At 44.3% G+C, this 19,846-nt stretch overlaps 1 protein-coding gene across 1 annotated transcript in view; it reads right to left on the bottom strand.

The window, feature by feature from the left end:
• Positions 1 to 5,716: 5,716 nt before the first annotated feature.
• The window catches only part of LOC141141226 (zonadhesin-like), a 74,522-nt gene continuing 60,392 nt past the window's right edge, over positions 5,717 to 19,846 (bottom strand). Inside the window, exons 13-14 of the mRNA XM_073628911.1 lie at positions 7,761 to 7,827; positions 5,717 to 6,686 (exon numbers count right to left, since the gene is read on the bottom strand). Of these exons, the coding sequence (XP_073485012.1) occupies positions 7,790 to 7,827 (38 nt within the window). The 3' untranslated portion in view covers positions 5,717 to 6,686; positions 7,761 to 7,789. The remainder of the gene's footprint in view (positions 6,687 to 7,760; positions 7,828 to 19,846) is intronic.

A 19,846-nucleotide genomic window follows, 5' to 3' on the forward strand; every position in this document is an offset into this window, starting at 1 on the left:
TCTGTACACCCGTTGCACGTTTTTGTGTTTCACTCTCTATGTGTGGGCACTTTTTTTTGGCACCGGGTGGAAGTTTTTGAGGTGTGTTTTGCACGCCACTGGCTTTTCGATAAAAAAAAAAAAAAAAGTTAGTGGGATCAGCCCAGATACCTGCTAGCACCTGCGTTTTGCCCCTCCGCCCGGCCCAGCCCAGCCCACCCAAGTGCAGTATCGATCGATCACTGTCACTTACAAAACACTAAACGCATAACTGCAGCGTTCGCAGAGTCAGGCCTGATCCCTGCGATCGCTAACAGTTTTTTTGGTAGCATTTTGGTGAACTGGGAAGCACCAGCCCCAGGCAGCTTCAGGTTAGTGCCAGTAGCGATAACACCCACGCACGCACCGTACACCTCCCTTAGTGGTATAGTATCTGAACGGATCAATATCTGATCTGATCACATCTATACTAGCGTCCCCAGCAGTCTAGGGTTCCCAAAAACGCAGTGTTAGTGGGATCAGCCCAGATACCTGCTAGCACCTGCGTTTTGCCCCTCCGCCCGGCCCGGCCCAGCCCACCCAAGTGCAGTATCGATCGATCACTGTCACTTACAAAACACTGAGTCAGGCCTGATCCCTGGGATCGCTAACAGTTTTTTTGGTAGCGTTTTGGTGAACTGGCAAGCACCAGCGGCCTAGTACACCCCGGCCGTAGTCAAACCAGCACTGCAGTAACACTTGGTGACGTGGCGAGTCCCATAAGTGCAATTCAATCTGGTGAGGTGGCAAGCACAAGTAGTGTCCCGCTGCCACCAAGAAGAAGACAAACACAGGCCCGTCATGCCCATAATGCCCTTCCTGCTGCATTCGCCAATCCTAATTGGGAACCCACCACTTCTGCAGCGCCCATACTTCCCCCATTTACATCCCCAACCAAATGCAGTCGGCTGCATGAGAGGCATTTTCTTTATGTCCTCGCGAGTACCCCTACCCAATGAAACCCCCCCAAAATAGATGTCGTGTCTGCAGCAAGCGCGGATATAGGCGTGACACCCACTATTATTGTCCCTCCTGTCCTGACAATCCTGGTCTTTGCATTGGTGAATGTTTTGAACGCTACCATTCACTAGTTGAGTATTAGCGTAGGGTACAGCATTGCACAGACTAGGCACACTTTCACAGGGTCTCCCAAGATGCCATCGCATTTTGAGAGACCTGAACCTGGAACCGGTTACAGTTATAAAAGTTAGTTACAAAAAAAGTGTAAAATAAAAAAAAAAAAAAAAAAATATATAAAATTTTAAAAAATAGTTGTCGTTTTATTGTTCTCTCTCTCTCTATTCTCTCTCTATTGTTCTGCTCTTTTTTACTGTACTCTATTCTGCAATGTTTTATTGTTATTATGTTTTATCACGTTTACTTTTCAGCTATGCAATTTTTTATACTTTATCGTTTACTGTGTTTTATTGTTAACCTTTTTTTGTCTTCAGGTACGCCATTCACGATTTTGAGTGGTTATACCAGAATGATGCCTGCAGGTTTAGGTATCATCTTGGTATCATTCTTTTCAGCCAGCGGTCGGCTTTCATATAAAAGCAATCCTAGCAGCTAATTAGTCTCTAGACTGCTTTTACAAGCAGTAGGAGGGAATGCCCCCCCCACCGTCTTCCGTGTTTTTCTCTGGCTCTCCTGTCTCAACAGGGAACCTGAGAATGCAGCCGGTGATTCAGCCAGCTGACCATAGAGCTGATCAGAGAAGAGGGGCTCCAAACATCTCTATGGCCTAAGAAACCGGAAGCTACGAGCATTTCATGACTTCGCCGGATGTAAACAGCGCCATTGGGAAATTGGGAAAGCATTTTATCACACCGATCTTGGTGTGGTCAGATGCTTTGAGGGCAGAGGAGAGATCTAGGGTCTAATAGACCCCAATTTTTTCAAAAAAAAAGTACCTGTCACTACCTATTGCTATCATAGGGGATATTTACATTCCCTGAGATAACAATAAAAATGACTAAAAAAAAATGAAAGGAACAGTTTAAAAATAAGATAAAAAAGCAAAAAAAAATAAAAATAATAAAGAAAAAAAAAAAAAAAGCACCCCTGTCCCCCCCTGCTCTCGCGCTAAGGCGAACGCAAGCATCGGTCTGGCGTCGAATGTAAACAGCAATTGCACCATGCATGTGAGGTATCGCCACGAAGGTCAGATCAAGGACAGTAATTTTAGCAGTAGACCTCCTCTGTAAATCTAAAGTGGTAAAGGCTTTTAAAGGCTTTTAAAAATGTATTTATTTTGTTGCCACTGCACGTTTGTGCGCAATTTTAAAGCATGTCATGTTTGGTATCCATGTACTCGGCCTAAGATCATCTTTTTTATTTCATCAAACATTTGGGCAATATAGTGTGTTTTAGTGCATTAAAATTTAAAAAACTGTGTTTTTTCCCCAAAAAATGCATTTGAAAAATCGCTGCGCAAATACTGTGTGAAAAAAAATGAAACACCCACCATTTTAATCTGTAGGACATTTGCTTTAAAAAAATATATAATGTTTGGGGGTTCAAAGTAATTTTCTTGCAAAAAAAATAATTTTTTCATGTAAACAAAAAGTGTCAGAAAGGGCTTTGTCTTTAAGTGGTTAGAAGAGTGGGTGATGTGTGACATAAGCTTCTAAATGTTGTGCGTAAACTGCCAGGACAGTTCAAAAACCCCCCCAAATGACCCCATTTTGGAAAGTAGACACCCCAAGCTATTTGCTGAGAGGCATGTTGGGTCCATGGAATATTTTATATTGTGACACAAGTTGCAGGAAAGAGACAATTTTTTTTTTTTTGCTCAAAGTTGTCACTAAATGATATATTGCTCAAACATGCCATGGGAATATGTGAAATTACACTCCAAAATACATTTTGTTGCTTCTCCTGAGTACAGGGATACCACATGTGTGAGACTTTTTTGGGAGCCTAGCCGCGTACGGGACCCCGAAAACCAAGCACCGCCTTCAGGCTTTCTAAGGGCGTAAATTTTTGATTTCACTCTTTACTGCCTATCACAGTTTCAGAGGCCATGGAATGTCCAGGTGGCACAAAACCCCCCAAATGACCCTATTTTGGAAAGTAGACACCCCAAGCTATTTGCTGAGAGGTATAGTGAGTATTTTGCAGACCTCACTTTTTGTCACAAAGTTTTGAAAATTGAAAAAAGAAAAAAAATGTTTTTTCTTGTCTTTCTTCATTTTCAAAACAAATGAGAGCTGCAAAATACTCACCATGCCTCTGAGCAAATAGCTTGGGGTGTCTACTTTCTAAAATGGGGTCATTTGGGGGGGGGATGTGCCACCTGGGCATTCCATGGCCTCCGAAACTGTGATAGGCAGTGAAGAGTGAAATCAAAAATGTACACCCTTAGAAATCCTAAAGGCGGTGATTGGTTTTCGGGGCCCCGTACGTGGCTAGGTTCCCAAAAAGTCCCACACATGTGGTATCCCCATACTCAGGAGAAGCAGCAGAATGTATTTTGGGGTGCAATTCCACATATGCCCATGGCCTGTGTGAGCAATATATCATTTAGTGACAACTTTGTGCAAAAAAAAAAATGTGTCACTTTCCCGCAACTTGTGTCAAAATATAAAATATTCCATGGACTCAACATGCCTCTCAGCAAATAGCTTGGGGTGTCTACTTTCCAAAATGGGGTCATTTGGGGGGGGGGGGGGTTGTGCCATCTGGGCATTTTATGGCCTTCAAAACTGTGATAGGTAGTAAGGAGTGAAATCAAAAATTTACGCCCTTAGAAATCCTGAATGCGGTGATTGGTTTTCGGGGCCCCGTACGCGGCTAAGCTCCCAAAAAGTCCCACACATGTGGTATGCCCGTACTCAGGAGAAGCAGCTGAATGTATTTTGGGGTGCAATTCCACATATACCCATGGCCTGTGTGAGCAATATATCATTTAGTGACAACTTTTTGTAATTTTTTTTTTTTTTGTCATTATTAAATCACTTGGGACAAAAAAAATTAATATTCAATGGGCTCAACATGCCTCTCAGCAATTTCCTTGGGGTGTCTACTTTCCAAAATGGGATCATTTGGGGGGGTTTTGTACTGCCCTGCCATTTTAGCACCTCAAGAAATGACATAGGCAGTCATAAACTGAAAGCTGTGTAAATTCCAGAAAATGTACCCTAGTTTGTAGATGCTATAACTTTTGCGCAAACCCATAAATATACGCTTATTGACATTTTTTTTACCAAAGACATGTGGCCGAATACATTTTGGCCTAAATGTATGACTAAAATTGAGTTTATTTGGATTTTTTTTATAACAAAAAGTAGAAAATATCATTTTTTTCCCAAATTTTCGGTCTTTTTCCGTTTATAGTGCAAAAAATAAAAACCACAGAGGTGATCAAATACCATCAAAATAAAGCTCTATTTGTGGGAAGAAAAGGACGCAAATTTCGTTTGGGTACAGCATTGCATGACTGCGCAATTAGCAGTTAAAGCGACGCAGTGCCAAATTGTAAAAAGTGCTCTGGTCAGGAAGGGGGTAAATCCTTCCGGGGCTGAAGTGGTTAAAGCGATCCTGGTCATTAAGAAGCCAAATCTTCCGGGCTGTAAGTGGTTAAAATAGGCATAATATCTTGCTAATATATCAATAATCACTCTGTTTTTTAGATGTCCGAGAAAAGGGGCATATTGTTCATCTATTCACATGATCCATGGCTTCTTAGGAAAAAAATTGGAGAATTCCAATACCTTCATGTGCCATTTGGATACCTATTACATTTCCAAACCCATCTGGTCAATATACAGGCCTCCACTGGCGTAGTGATTTTTTTGCTAGTGATATGGCTATGGACTAATATATATATATAATCTATAATATTGATATCTATTAAAATATATATATTTGTCAAAATTTGTTAAAATGTTGCGATAGTGTTGCTGTTTATATTTTGAAATGTTTTAATGCATATTATTATTAATATTATTACTATTATTACTTTTATAAATAAAATAAATTCAATAACGTTGTTCTTTACATACGTCTTTACGACGCACATGAACTTTAATGTCATCCCAGTCTTAGTCCGTAGGGCTCAATAATGAGTTGGCCCACCCTTTGCAGCTATAACAGCTTCAACTCTTCTGGGAAGACTGCACAGAAGGTTTAGGAGTGCATCTATGGGAATGTTTGACCATTCTTCCAGAAGCCCATTTGTGAGAAAGTCTGGCTCGCAGTCTCCGCTCTAATTCATCTTAAAGGTGTTCTATTGGGTTGAGGTCAGGACTCTGTGCAGGCCAGACAAGTCCCTTTCCCCCCAAGCTTGCTCATCCATCTTTATGGACCTTGCTTTGTGCACTGGTGCGCAGTCATGTTGGAACAGGAAGTGGACATCCCCAAACTGTTCCCACAAAGTTGGGAGAATTAAATTGTCCAAAATGTCTTGCTATGCTGACGCCTTAAGAGTTCCCTTTACTGGAACTAAGGGGCCAAGCCCAACCCCTGAAGAAGAAAAAAACACACCATAATCCCCCTTCCACCAAATGATGTGGATGAGAGAGTTTGGGGTGGAGGAACTTGAATGGCCTGACCTCAACCCAGTAGAACACCTTTGGGATGAATTAGAGTGGAGACTGCGAGCCAGGCCTTCTTGTCCACATCAGTGACTGACCTCACAAATGCGCTTCTGGAAGAATGGTCAAACATTCCCATAGACACACTCCTAATTCTTGTGGACAGCCTTCCCAGAAAAGTTGAAGCTGTTAATAGCTGCAAAGAGTGGGCCAACTCAATATTAAACCCTACAGACTTAGACTGGGATGCCATTAAAGTTCATGTGTGTGTAAAGGCAGGTGTCCCAACACTTTTGGTAATATAGTGTAGATGTGTATGTATTACTTCATTGATAATAATTACAATTTTTTTTTTCAACTTGTCATTTTTAATCTTATTATAAAGACCTGATTTTTTTTCCATTATTTTCCATCCCATTGATAGGATACAAATTTTTGCACTGACAAAGTTATATAAAAAAAGGAACATTTTTTTTTTACCCAAATCCGTATACATTTTTGAAAAATCAACAAAAACCTAATAAAAACAAAAGAAAATTATGTTTAAGAAAATAGTTTGTAATAAACTCACAAAGTTGCGCAGTGCAAACATTAAAACCCACGTAATGCAATCAAAACAACAACAAAATTTGTACATAGAGATTTAATTAATTTATTATTTAGAATTCTAGTTGTGATAACTGTATCGTTTGTGACATTATCTGTTTTTAGACAGAAGTACTTACTTTTTATTACACCATTTTTTTTTCTAAACTTTCCTAATTTTTAAATAGGTGGTGCACAATTATCCTGTCACTACAACAGTAAATTATATTGAAAAAATGTAAAATGCATTACGTCTTTTACAGTTCCTAATATGAATTCTAATTTTCAAGAAATTGATGAAAAATATGATACCAATATCAAATAAAATATTATAAAACAAAAAATTGTTCCTCTATTGATTTGTGACAGATATCTTTGGAGCATATCAGGTTTTTCTGGACAAGGAATGGGACTATATTTTCAGGCTCTTAGCTGCATCTTGGAATCCAATTCATTTTGATGTCACCAGCAGCCAATGAAAGTGAACCAGATAAAATATCAATCATAATTTCTTAAAAACATTCAGGAACCAAACAGCCCGGTATTCTGAGAAAAGAAAAAAATATTTTGTACAACATTTTACGCAAATATTATTTTGAATATATAACAATTTATTAAAGTGACTACAAAGTCATTTTTTATAACAAACATCTTGGGTCCCCTGCCGGTGCCCCTCGCTCCTCCACCTATGATTGTGATTACACCCACAGGCTTGCTCCAGAGCCATGCTGCCTGCGTCCTTAGACACAGACAGCACATCTTTGACCCACCCCCCGCTCCCTTGTCACTAGATTTGACTGACAGCAGCAGGAAGCAATGGCTCCCACTGCCTAATCAAAGCCTGTGACACCAGAAAGTGAGGGGAGAGTGCTGCTGCAGATATGCAGAGGGACACTGTGCTGGATCAAGTGATGGCTCAGGTAAGTAAAAGGGTTGGTGAGGGGAGATACAGCTGAATAAAAAGTGTTTAGTTTAATGCATGGCATGCATTAAGGTATAAATGTTTAGGCTTTTAAGAGTTTGAGGTGATATGTCAACTTTTTACTTTTTTGTAAGGGTGAACCAACACATAAAACCATCTCCGTAAAATTTTAAAACATAGTTATAGCTAAGAATAGAAGATTTTTTGGATAATAATTATGATGTGCCACATTTATCTCTAAAAAAATTATTACATTAATTATAATTTAAAGTGGTTGTAAACCCTTACAGACCACTTTGGCCTACAGGTAAGCCTAGATTAAGGCTTACCTGTAGGTCCAAGAAATATAAAAATTTAGGAGATATTTGCAAAAAGACAGGCACCGCTGTCTACGGCGCATGCACCGTAGACAGAGGTGCACTGAGCATGCCGCTGCTAACGGCGATATGCCACGATACCCAGAAAGAAGATGGACGCTCCGTAGCAGAGGGGACAGAGGTGTCAGGTAAGTGCAGGCTCCTGTGTCAGGTAAGTGACACATAATGGGCTACTATGCGATGCATAGTAGCCCATTATGTTTTACCTTTGCAGGGAAACAAAGAGGAAGCAAACCCATCAGGATTTACTTCCTCTTTAATAAAAACATTATAATATTACATAAATCACAAACGTGTACTGAAAAAGTAATGTTAGCTTACCTTGCTCGGAATTGAAAATCCAATAGCTATTAAAGCTTTCCTAGTGGTGGAAATCCATTGACAAATCCTTTGGGAAATCAATTATATATTATAATTAAAATCTTATTTTGCTGAGATCATTGAACTAAACCATTATATACTAAACTAATAAACTAGTTTATTTTATTTACAGTACATATATAAGCACCACTGTACTCCTCTTACCTGACCGGTGCTTGGGGCGCCTGCTTCCACCGCAGCTGTCAGTCTCTGCTCCATCTTGGCAGAGAACACAGCAGGGTACTGAGAAACCATCTGGTTTTTGAATTCCCCGGTCCCAGCGTCATCGAGGGCCGGAACCGGAAGCGCCGGTTGACAGACCCAACCCCTAGTCTCTGCATTCCAGGTGCTTGGAACCACTAGCGCCAAGCCCCCGCAGGAAGCCGCATCACCGGATATGACGTCACCCGCCAGCCGGAACCCGGAACCGACATGCGGGCCACCAGAGCCAAGCCAGCGGACCACAGGCACACAGACGCCGTGCCTCCTGCGGGCCCTTGCATCCGCTGACCTGGAGAGACCAGGGGCTCCAGAACACTGGCGGGGGTGCTGGGATGGTCACTGCACCAAATACAGAGGTAAGCCTACACCCTCCACCTTGGAGAGAGCGCAGCTCCCTGGTTCCAGCATGCACTTCCACCATGTGTTTCCTGAAAAATGCGCTCTCTCCAAGGTTGTCCTGAAAGGCGATTTGAGAAATTATGAACCTATACGTGATTTTGTGCACGAGGTCTGGGGCTCACGCGAGCCGCCGGTGACCCGCTTCCGCTGTGATTGGACAAAAAATGTATTATGATTTAAATAGCAGAGCATACTGATTATGGCCCATTCACACAAGAACACGGTGCAGGAAACCCGTGTTCTGTGCGTGATACCCACACTGCCCTTGCGATCTGCGGCAGATGTCAATGCAATGCTAACAACTGCAGTGTGTGCAGGATCATGCTTTTTTTTTATGTGTTTATTGAAGTTTTCTTCACAGAAACAAACCAAATAAACAAAACAAACCAAATAGAATATACGTGCTACCCACGTAGAGGGGTGATCGAGAAAAATGACCGCCTTTATGGCTGAGGTATGCATGAATAACACATGAATTAGTAAGATGTGTGAAACATGGGAAAAGGGTGTGACCTGGTACAGCCAAATGGCAGGCCTCCATCCCTATTATAAGTTTAAAGGAGAGGAGAGAAATTGGGACTTTAAATGAGTCCCGCCATATCAATTAGAAAAGGAATAGGTACATACATGTATATAAAATAAATTTGTTTTTTTGATCACAGTCTAAAATTCATTCAAGCTCTTAAAAATACGTTGTAACAATAATTTGGTAGCCACATGACTTACACTTAAATTATCTTGCTCATGGCATATATAGTTGATGAATTAACGTAATAGACATAGATAGCAATAGGGATATATAGAAAATACATGGATGTACACACGATAGAGCCAGATATATCCTGGTATAAAATAGCACTCAACACGTTTCATGGCATTACAGCCACTCATCAGCAGTGTGATATGATAATGTACTGCAAGAAAATATCAATTATTAATAATAGTGCCCTCTAAAAAGGGAACAGGATAATTTATCAAAAATTGGTGACAGGTCAATGACTTACAACTCTGTTCCGAGGGTGAGCCCAACCTCTACATGGGAACTGGTGGGGATCTCAGGTACAGTGTCTCCCCTGGGGTTGAGGCGGGAATACCCCACCAAGGACCTAGGAAGGCAGCCAGAGGAAGGCCAGATGGCCACAGCATAATCCAAGTGTACTGTGTGTGCACTGGGTCATGCATATTGTGCTCTAAGGAATATAAAGAAAAGTGTAAATGAAAAATGGTGGTGAATAATGTGAAAGCTCTTTTATGTGTTCCCTCAAAGGGGACTACATGCAAAGTGATAGTGGGCATAAATATACACACTAAACCAATTGTAATGACCCATAAATGGTACAACCCACCCAAATGAATAGAAAAAGTGATATACTGACCCCCTTAATAAATAATATTTCCCCATCATAAAGTATCCCTATGTACTCATATATTTAGTTCCTTGCCCTAGTTTATTCCCCCTTTTTTACTTTTCATTCCCTTTGGGCTTGCCTTTAGTTCCTTTCTTCAATATAGATTTTTATTTCCATCAGGCTGGCCCAGCCCAGGGTTGGACTGTGTCCACTTCTGGGGTTGCGATGTGCAACAGTTCTTTCCTCCTCATCACCCATTGGTGGTGGTGGGGATTGACCTCTTGCACATCGATGCCATACACTGTCGCCCCGCTCGTGATGTCAATTGATGCCTTGTTGTCAGGGAAATTCCTTTCCATCTCATGCCGCAGGTGAGGTGGGCGTGGATCCGCTGAAGCTGGCGGGTACGCCGCACGCAGCTGGGATCCCCACCACAGCCTCCCTCGTGCTGAATTGGCTCGTTTAGTATGACGTTGGCGGGACCCTGTCTTGGACTGGGAGTATATGATGGCCTGAGCTGGCCGATGGTTCACTTTGCATGATTCTATCACTTGGAAGGGTACCTAGACACAAGCTGATCCATGCATACTACACATTCAAGGTAATCCTATTAAGGGGGTCATTATATCACTTTTTCTATTCATTTTGGGTGGGTTGTACCATTTGTGGGTCATTACAATTGGTTTAGTGTGTATATTTATGGCCACTATCACTTTGGCCTTCCTCTGGCTGCCTTCCTAGGTCCTTGGTGGGGTATTACCACCTCAACCCCAGGGGAGACACCGTACCTGAGATCCCCACCAGTTCCCATGTAGAGGTTGGGCTCACCCTCGGGATAGAGTTGCAAGTCATTGTTGTAAGTCCCAATTTCTCTCTTCTCCCTTAAACTAGTAAGATGTGTGGTTGAGAGGAGGATCATTGTATCAAATAAGAACATATAATACAATATAACAGCATCACTGGATATGAGCTAGCGCTCCGTGAGTGGCCCCGTCCTAGTTTGGAAAAGGAATAACTCAAGAAAGATGTGACCGTGGCAGTGTATCAACCAATCATAATGATGCCGTGGCAGGATCAGCTAACCATTTTGACCAAACCTGATTATACTTCTTAGGCCAACCCCTGTTCACATAGGTGTCCCTATAGAGCAGGAGACTATTATTTATTAAGCTTTTCCAGAAGGGGATAGAAGGGAGACCGGCCTCTTCCTAGCAGCACAACAGCTTTCCTGGCATTGAAAAGAAGGAGACCAACAAGTGTTTTCTGCAACAGAAGGAATCAGGTTTTCTATCACACCCAATATACAGATCTCCATAGAGAGGGGTATTTTAGGTAATGATGCCTTATTGATAACAGACAAAACCTCTTACTAAAACCTAGTGATAACCAAGCAGGACCAGAAAATGTGGGGAAAATCACCCGGGAAGTGGTCACATCTCCAACACTCTAAAAGGTGAGAATGCATCCTAACATGCAATCTGGAGGGTGTAAAATTAGCTCTATGGACAATTTTAAATTGTATCAGTTTGTCCAGTAAAGAGACCAAAGCATGGAATTGGAGATCCAAGATGTCATCCCAGTCATCATCATCCAGGTGTGTTCTGCTGCCACTTAGCTCTAAGACTAGATAGGGTGGGAAGAGATGTGGTAATCAGATGGGCATATAGGTATGAGGCGGGTTTTTCCGTACAGTCTGTGGGAAGCACTCGTTCAAGGGTGGATTGAGCCACTGTAAGGGACCCATGTGGAATTGACTGAGAAAGGCATGGGAGAGCTGCAGATATCAAAATAAATAGGGCAGGGAAACGCTGAAATCAGAGAACAATTGTGACAGGGATTTTAGAGAGCCACCTGAGGAAATGTGTGAGATTAACTTCATGTTATGTTTTGCCCATACACCCGGTTCAGGTAGCATATAAAAATGGGGCACGGATGGGTTTAGGCAAAGCGGAGCATTAGGCTAGTGGGTACCCTCCGGCAGGTGTTCATACCTGAGTCCCACTGTCCAGGCTCTAATGGTAGTAAGCATTGATGGAGTAAGCATGTAAGGGGCCTTCAGGCCTCTGAACAATAAGAGCTGCAGTGCTTCATGGGAAGAAACCACCGCTGCCTCCAACATGGCAGAAGTATTGGAACGGTCGGACGAAAACCACCAAGCTGCTGTCACTAGCTGTGTAACAAGAAAATATTTATGACAATCAGGAAAAGCCAGGCCCCCTCGATTAGTAGGGTGCATCAAGGTGGTCAGTTTGTATCTCTGAAAACTAGCCCCCCAGAGAAAAGAGGAAAAAACTTGATTGAGCCAATTAAAAAATGACTTTGGGATCCAATAGGGGGAATGGCGGATTAAGTAAATGAATTAAGGTGGGGTTTTCATTTTAATTAGATTGATTCTGCCCATAAATGACAAACAGCAGTGTCTCCCATGCCTTTAGGAGTGACAGGCCTGGTGGGGCCATGTATCGAGCACCAGGGTCTATAGGGAATAGTAGGGACTAGGCCAGTTAATTTTGAGACCTGTGACCGTGGAGTAGGAATTCAAGAGTTGCAATGCACCCTGGAGGGAAGGACCCGCATCACAGAGGAACAATAGCAAGTCATCCACAAATAGGGCAACCCTCTCCTCCAACCTGCCAATACGAAGCCCTTTAATTGTAGAAGAGGTGCAAAGCGGTTTAATCGCAATGTCAAAAAGGGCCAGAGAAAGAGGGCAGCCCTGGTGGGCACCCCTGTATAGCTGAAAGGGGACCGAAAACCCCCTACCCAACCTAACCAAGGCCGTGGGGAGCTATAAAGGACTTGAAGCTATTTAATAAAGAGTAATAGGAACCTCATGCATCTAAGTACCTCCCACAGAAATGACCACTCAATGGTATCAAAGGCCTTTTCAATGTCTAGGGAGACAACTACCCTAGATCCTGCATTTAAATGTTGGGTGTGGATGTTGGTAAACAACTAGTGAAGGTTAATGTTAGCGGCTTTGTGGGCCAAAAAAAATGGCTTGGTCTGGGTCTATGATTGTTGGGAGCATCGCCTGCAACCTTAAAGTTAAGAGTTTAGTTAGAATTTTTAAATCAAGGCAATTGGTCTGTAGGAGGCACATGCACTGGGGTCTTTAGGTGGTTTATGAATTAGGATGATATGGACACGGCACATAGAGGGAGGGAGGGCACCCTCAGCTAAGCAATGAGTAAATATATCAGCTAGGGTAGGTGCCATAAAAATACAATGGGTCTGACAGAAGTCAATTTGGAGTCCATCTGGTCCCGATGCCTTTCCTGCAGGGAGAGACCGGATAGCAACAGCTATCTTGTCTAGGGTGATAGGATGCACCAGCGTATAACGTTCATCATCTGAGAGCCACCTGATGAAGAAGAGGAGCTAGCGAGTGAGGGGTGAAGTCCTGTGGGAGAGTGGAGGTATACAAAATGCTATAGCATTGGCCGAAGGCCTCGAGATTATCCTCCCGGGCAGAAACTTTGGTCCTCCCACGAAGCTGTTTCTCTGCTATGGAAGTGAGGGGTTTGTCATGCTGGGCTAATAGTGCTAGTAAACAACCATTCTTATCACCTTGTTCAAAGAAGGATTGCCTAGTTCTGTACTGTTCTAGATGAGTGAGCTCCGCTAAGTGCATGTTCAACTCTATCTGAGTGGCCTGCAAATGTATAAAATTGTCATCATCTGGGGTATCATTATAGACCTCCATCTTATCAACCACCTATTGTTGTAGAGACTGAGTGGTCACCTTTAGATCTTTATGGATAGCAGAAGTAGAGGATATGTACTGTCCTCTAGTGAAAGCCTTGAAGGCATCCCATGTGGTTTCTGGAGAGTAGGACACCCTGCTGATATCCCAGTATTCAGATAGTGGGGGCATAGAGTCCACAATCTCCAGGTGAGAGACCCAGTGTGGGGCCAGGTGCCACAGGAATGCATTCTGAGAGGCTAAGGTGCGCAGGAGCAGCTCCAGGGGTGCATGGTCTGATAGACCACTAGGTAGGTATGTGGCCTCCTGAACATCCATTAACAGGGAGGGATTAGAAAATGCCAAGTCTATACGTGAAGATGTTTTGTGGGTGTAGGAGAAGCAAGAATAGGAGCGGGTTGTTGGGTGTTTCCACCTCAGCAAGGCCTGCCGCCTGGGCCCATGTTCTAAGATCCGCAGAGGTATGTTTTGGTACTGCTGGTCTATCCAGATCAGGTGAGAGAATGGCATTAAAGTCGCCCATGATAAGCAATTTAGCAGGGCAGTAGGGGGAAATACTCTCTAGAACAAGACCAAGAACCTCTGGGGAGAATGGTGGAGGAATATATATTGTAACTGTGACATATTGTAGGCCCCAGAGCATGAGTACCACAATGACTAATGACTAATTTGCCCTGGGGATTTGAATTAATCGCCTTGACAACACATGAAAGAGACTTATTGATGAGAACTGAGATCCCCCTGGCAAAGGTGGAGTATGATGAGAGGTACATCGTTTGAACCCAGGGTCGTTTAAGTGACTGCAGCTTGCTGCCCATGAGATGTGTTTCCTGAAACAACAATAAATGGGGGTTGTGAAGTTTCAAGTACTGGAAAAGTAAGGCACATTTAAATTTAGAGTTAAGGCCATGGACATTTCAAGAAATTATTTTACAGACGTCTGCGGGATGTGGTGCCATAAGGGTAATAGATAAAGATTGTGTCTGTACAGTGGCAATCGGCTGGATGGAGCTATTGCAGGAGCAGCAAAGCAAATGATAACCAACACCATAAATAGAAGCACATGAATAGCAGTAAAACACAATAAAACAATGAAAACAGAAACAAAACCCCTGCACCGTGGTGCAATCCCTGCCCAAGTCAGGTCCCTCCAGAAAAGAAGACAAAAACAAAAGGTAACACAGAGGGTGACCGGCAGGGGCCTTTACCTAAAAACCTGAACCATAAACTGGCAATAGCCAAAAACCTTTTGTCCAGTGAATGGGGAAGTGGAAAAGAGGTACCAAAAAAAGTGCCCACTTGTGGTAGCCGAATTCCTATCCTGGAATCCGGAGGAAATACCACATCGATGGTGGGAGAGTCAGGCTCAGAGCCCAACCAAGAAGGGCATTAGATAGGTACCGGTAGATTGGGAAAATAACAAGGGTGTCTTGTAACTAGGGATGAGCTTCGAATTCGAGTCGAACTCATGTTCGACTCGAACATTGGCTGTTCGCAAGTTCGCCGAACAGCGAACAATTTGGGGTGTTCGCGGCAAATTCGAATGCCGCGGAACACCCTTTAAAAGTCTATTGGAGAAATCAAAAGTGCTAATTTTAAAGGCTAATATGCAAGTTATTGTCATAAAAAGTGTTTGGGGACCCAGGTCCTGCCCCAGGGGACATGGATCAATGCAAAAAAAAGTTTTAAAAACGGCTGTTTTTTCAGGAGCAGTGATTTTAATAATGCTTAAAGTCAAACAATAAAAGTGTAATATCCCTTTAAATTTCGTACCTGGGGGGTGTCTATAGTATTCCTGTAAAGGGGCGCATGTTTCCTGTGTTTAGAACAGTCTGACAGCAAAATGACATTTTGAAGGAAAAAACTCATTTAAAACTACCCGCGGCTATTGCATTGCCGACAATACACATAGAAGTTCATTGATAAAAACGGCATAGGAATTCCCCAAAGGGGAACCCCGAACCAAAATTAAAAAAAAAAAATGACGTGGGAGTCCCCCTAAATTCCATACCAGGCCCTTCAGGTCTGGTATGGATATTAAGGGGAACCCCGCACCAAAAAAAAAAAAAAAAACGGTGTGGGGTCCCCCCAAAAATCCATACCAGACCCTTATCCGAGCACGCAACCTGGCAGGCCGCAGGAAAAGAGGGGGGGACGAGAGTGCGGCCCCCCCCCTCCTGAACCGTACCAGGCCACATGCCCTCAACATTGGGAGGGTGCTTTGGGGTAGCCCCCCAAAACACCTTGTCCCCATGTTGATGAGGACAAGGGCCTCATCCCCACAACCCTGGCCGGTGGTTGTGGGGTCTGCGGGCGGGGGGCTTATCGGAATCTGGAAGCCCCCTTTAACAAGGGGACTCCCAGATCCCGGCCCCCCCCCTGTGTGAAATGGTAAGGGGGTACAAAAGTACCCCTACCATTTCACTAAAAAACTGTCAAAAATGTTAAAAATGACAAGAGACAGTTTTTGACAATTCCTTTATTTAAATACTTCTTTCTTCTATCTTCCTTCATCTTCTGGTTCTTCTGGTTCTTCTGGCTCTTCTGGTTCTTCCTCCGGCGTTCTCGTCCAGCATCTCCTCCGCGGCGTCTTCTATCTTCTTCTCCTCGGGCCGCTCCGCACCCATGGCATGGGGGGAGGCTCCCGCTCTTCTCTTCTTCTTCATCTTCTTCTCTTCTTCTTTTCTTCTCTTCTTCATTTTCTTCTCCGGGCCGCTCCTCACACATGCTAGCATGGCGGGAGGCTCCCGCTGTGTGACGGCGCTCCTCGTCTGACAGTTCTTAAATAACGGGGGGCGGGGCCACCCGGTGACCCCGCCCCCCTTGACGCACGGTGACTTGACGGGACTTCCCTGTGACGTCACGGGGAATGCCACAGGGAAGTCCCGTCATGTCCCGTGCGTCAGAGGGGGGCGGGGTCACCGGGTGGCCCCGCCCCCCGTTATTTAAGAACTGTCAGACGAGGAGCGCCATCACACAGCGGGAGCCTCCCTTCATGCCAGCATGGATGTGGAGCGGCCCGGAGAAGAAAATGAAGAAGAGAAGAAGAGAAGAAGATGAAGAAGAAGAGAAGAGCGGGAGCCTCCCCCCATGCCATGGGTGCGGAGCGGCCCGAGGAGAAGAAGATAGAAGACGCCGCGGAGGAGATGCTGGACGAGAACGCCGGAGGAAGAACCAGAAGAGCCAGAAGAACCAGAAGAACCAGAAGATGAAGGAAGATAGAAGAAAGAAGAAGTATTTAAATAAAGGAATTGTCAAAAACTGTCTCTTGTCATTTTTAACATTTTTGACAGTTTTTTAGTGAAATGGTAGGCCCTTACCATTTCACACAGGGGGGGGGCCGGGATCTGGGGGTCCCCTTGTTAAAGGGGGCTTCCAGATTCCGATAAGCCCCCCGCCCGCAGACCCCCACAACCACCGGCCAGGGTTGTGGGGATGAGGCCCTTGTCCTCATCAACATGGGGATAAGGTGTTTTGGGGGGCTACCCCAAAGCACCCTCCCAATGTTGAGGGCATGTGGCCTGGTACAGTTCAGGAGGGGGGGGGCGCACTCTTGCCCCCCCCTCTTTTCCTGCTGCCTGCCAGGTTGCGTGCTCGGATAAGGGTCTGGTATGGATTTTTGGGGGGACCCCACGCCGTTTTTTTTTTTTTTTTTTTTGGCACGGGGTTCCCCTTAAAATCCATACCAGACCTGAAGGGTCTGGTATGGAATTTAGGGGGAACCCCACGTCATTTTTTTTTTTACATTTTGGCCGGGGTTCCCCTTAATATCCATACCAGACCTGAAGGGCCTGGTATGGAATTTAGGGGGACTCCCACGTCATTTTTTTTTTTAAATTTTGGTTCGGGGTTCCCCTTTGGGGAATTCCCATGCCGTTTTTATCAATGAACTTCTATGTGTATTGTCGGCAATGCAATAGCCGCGGGTAGTTTTAAATGAGTTTTTTCCTTCAAAATGTCATTTTGCTGTCAGACTGTTCTAAACACAGGAAACATGCGCCCCTTTACAGGCATACTATAGACACCCCCCAGGTACGAAATTTAAAGGGATATTACACTTTTATTGTTTGACTTTAAGCATTATTAAAATCACTGCTCCTGAAAAAACGGCCGTTTTTAAAACTTTTTTTTGCATTGATCCATGTCCCCTGGGGCAGGACCCAGGTCCCCAAACACTTTTTATGACAATAACTTGCATATTAGCCTTTAAAATTAGCACTTTTGATTATTCATGTTTGTGTCCCATAAACTTTAATGGTGTTCGCGTGTTCGAACGAACTTTTTTCCTGTTCGCATGTTCTGGTGCGAACCGAACAGGGGGGTGTTCGGCTCATCCCTACTTGTAACTAGTGGATGCTGGAGCTCCTGGAACATGGGCCCAAATACCAAAAAAAAAACCCGGAATATATGGAAAAAAGTATCAGTCAAGAAAAAACAAGGTACTCTCTGCAACAAGTTGTGATAGCTAGCATGCTGGTATACTTGCTGTGATCTAATGTTGGATCATCCAAGGGCTTGATGGTGGAGGCGATTAGCAAGAGTCCAACCAGTCAGAAGCATCTTCTGAGGTGTCAAAGAAGCGGACGCCTACTAGGGTAAAGAAGGCTGAACCTGATGTTCTTTTCATAAAGTCGTTTACTGACTTCAGTGTAGGATCTTCGATGTTGATGCACCTCTGGATAGTAGTCGGGGAAGAACAGGAGTTTGGAATTTTCAAACTTGATGTCACCTTTAGTGCGATCCGCAGCTAGGAAGCAGTCCCTGTCGTGTTAGTTAAGTAGTCGTAAAATGAAAGGGCACGGAGGCGCTCCCGGCTTTGTCAAGGCAGGGGGAACCCTATGGGCCTGCCCAACCATAAGTGTAGGTGGCGGATCTTGTAAGTCAAATACTTTAAGGAACAGTTGTTCCACAAATTCAGTTGGTTTATTCCCTTTAGCTTTTTCCTGGGAGCCCCAGAATACGAATATTGTTTCTGCATAGCCCATTTTCAGTGCCAATGCATTTTTCTTGTAGAGTCTTAACCTGTAGTTGCAGTGCATGCAATTCCCAGTAATCAGAGTGTACGGTGTCCTCATGCCCTGAGACCCGACCCTCCACCTCTGATACTCTGGAATGGAATTTGTCCATATCGTTCCTAATGAGGCGATTTGTGGCCATAAATTGCATCTTGGCTGTAAGGGTATCTGTAGAAGCCGTGATAGCTGCCATAACGTCGGCTGTGGATGGAGAAGCCGCCACTCCGTCCCCTGCAGCGGTCTGTGTGCCAGCCAACATTGTGCTGGCAGGCGACCTCATGGGCAAGATGGCCGCTGATAAGGGAGGAAGTTGGGGAGTGCTGGGCTGAGAACGAGAGGAGCAGGGTTTCGGCGGGACCATAGAAGCTGTTGGAGGAAGCCGCTGACTAACTGGAGAGTGCTCTGTGCACAGTCACAGGGAGCAGATTATAATAGCAAGGAAGGGCTGTTGGATCATAGACAGGAACAGAGCTCCAGAATCACATGACCGAACAGGCTTACATCCTGGCCATTTCCCTCAGGATCATGCTTTTTAAAGTAGTGCATGCAGTACTTTTGGTGTGATGCAGTGTGTTTTCAGCCCATTCATAATTCAGCAGATTCAAATGAATGGGCTAAAAGGCACTAAACTCAAGTCGCAAAGGAATAAAAAAAAGGAACACAAGCATGTTCCTGTTGTGAACCAGCCCTTACAATGAATGTTATGTGACTTTAGCGATAATCTGGAGCCATATGAAGACGTAAAGGTTGCCTAGACAGCTGAGATGGGTATTGGTAATGTGGAATGGGGAAGTAGATTCCAGTAGATAGTGAATCTTAGGCAGACCATATACAAGTCAGTTTTAACCATTCCACCAGTGGCGGCCGTGCACTGCGGGCGCAAGGGCGCCACCCCCATCAATGCGCCTGGCCCCTTTCAGGACACATGGATTCCTATGATGGGGCGGGAGGGGGTGGTAATTTTTGAAGCACCTGATTAGAGCCAAAGGCTCTAATAGGCTTCAAAATAGGGTGAGCTGAGGGCGCAGAGAGTGCGGGGGCTGCGGTCAGAGCCACGAGCCCCGCGAGTGGGGGGGTCGGTGGGCACATTGGCTGCATATGATGGGCACAAGTGGCTGCATATACTGGGCACAAGTGGCTGCATTTGACGAGCACAAATGGCTGCATTTGATGGGCACAAGTGGCTGCATATGATGGGCACAAGTGGCTGCATTTGGTGGGCACAAGTGGCTGCATATGATGGGCACAGTTGGCTGCATATGATGGGCACAAGTGGCTGCATTTGATGGGCACAAGTGGCTTCATATGATGGGCACAAGTGGCTGTATTTAAGGGGCACAAGTGGCTGCAAGTGGG

Source organism: Aquarana catesbeiana, linkage group LG04, assembly GCF_042186555.1.
Source record: "Aquarana catesbeiana isolate 2022-GZ linkage group LG04, ASM4218655v1, whole genome shotgun sequence".
NCBI lineage: Eukaryota > Metazoa > Chordata > Amphibia > Anura > Ranidae > Aquarana > Aquarana catesbeiana.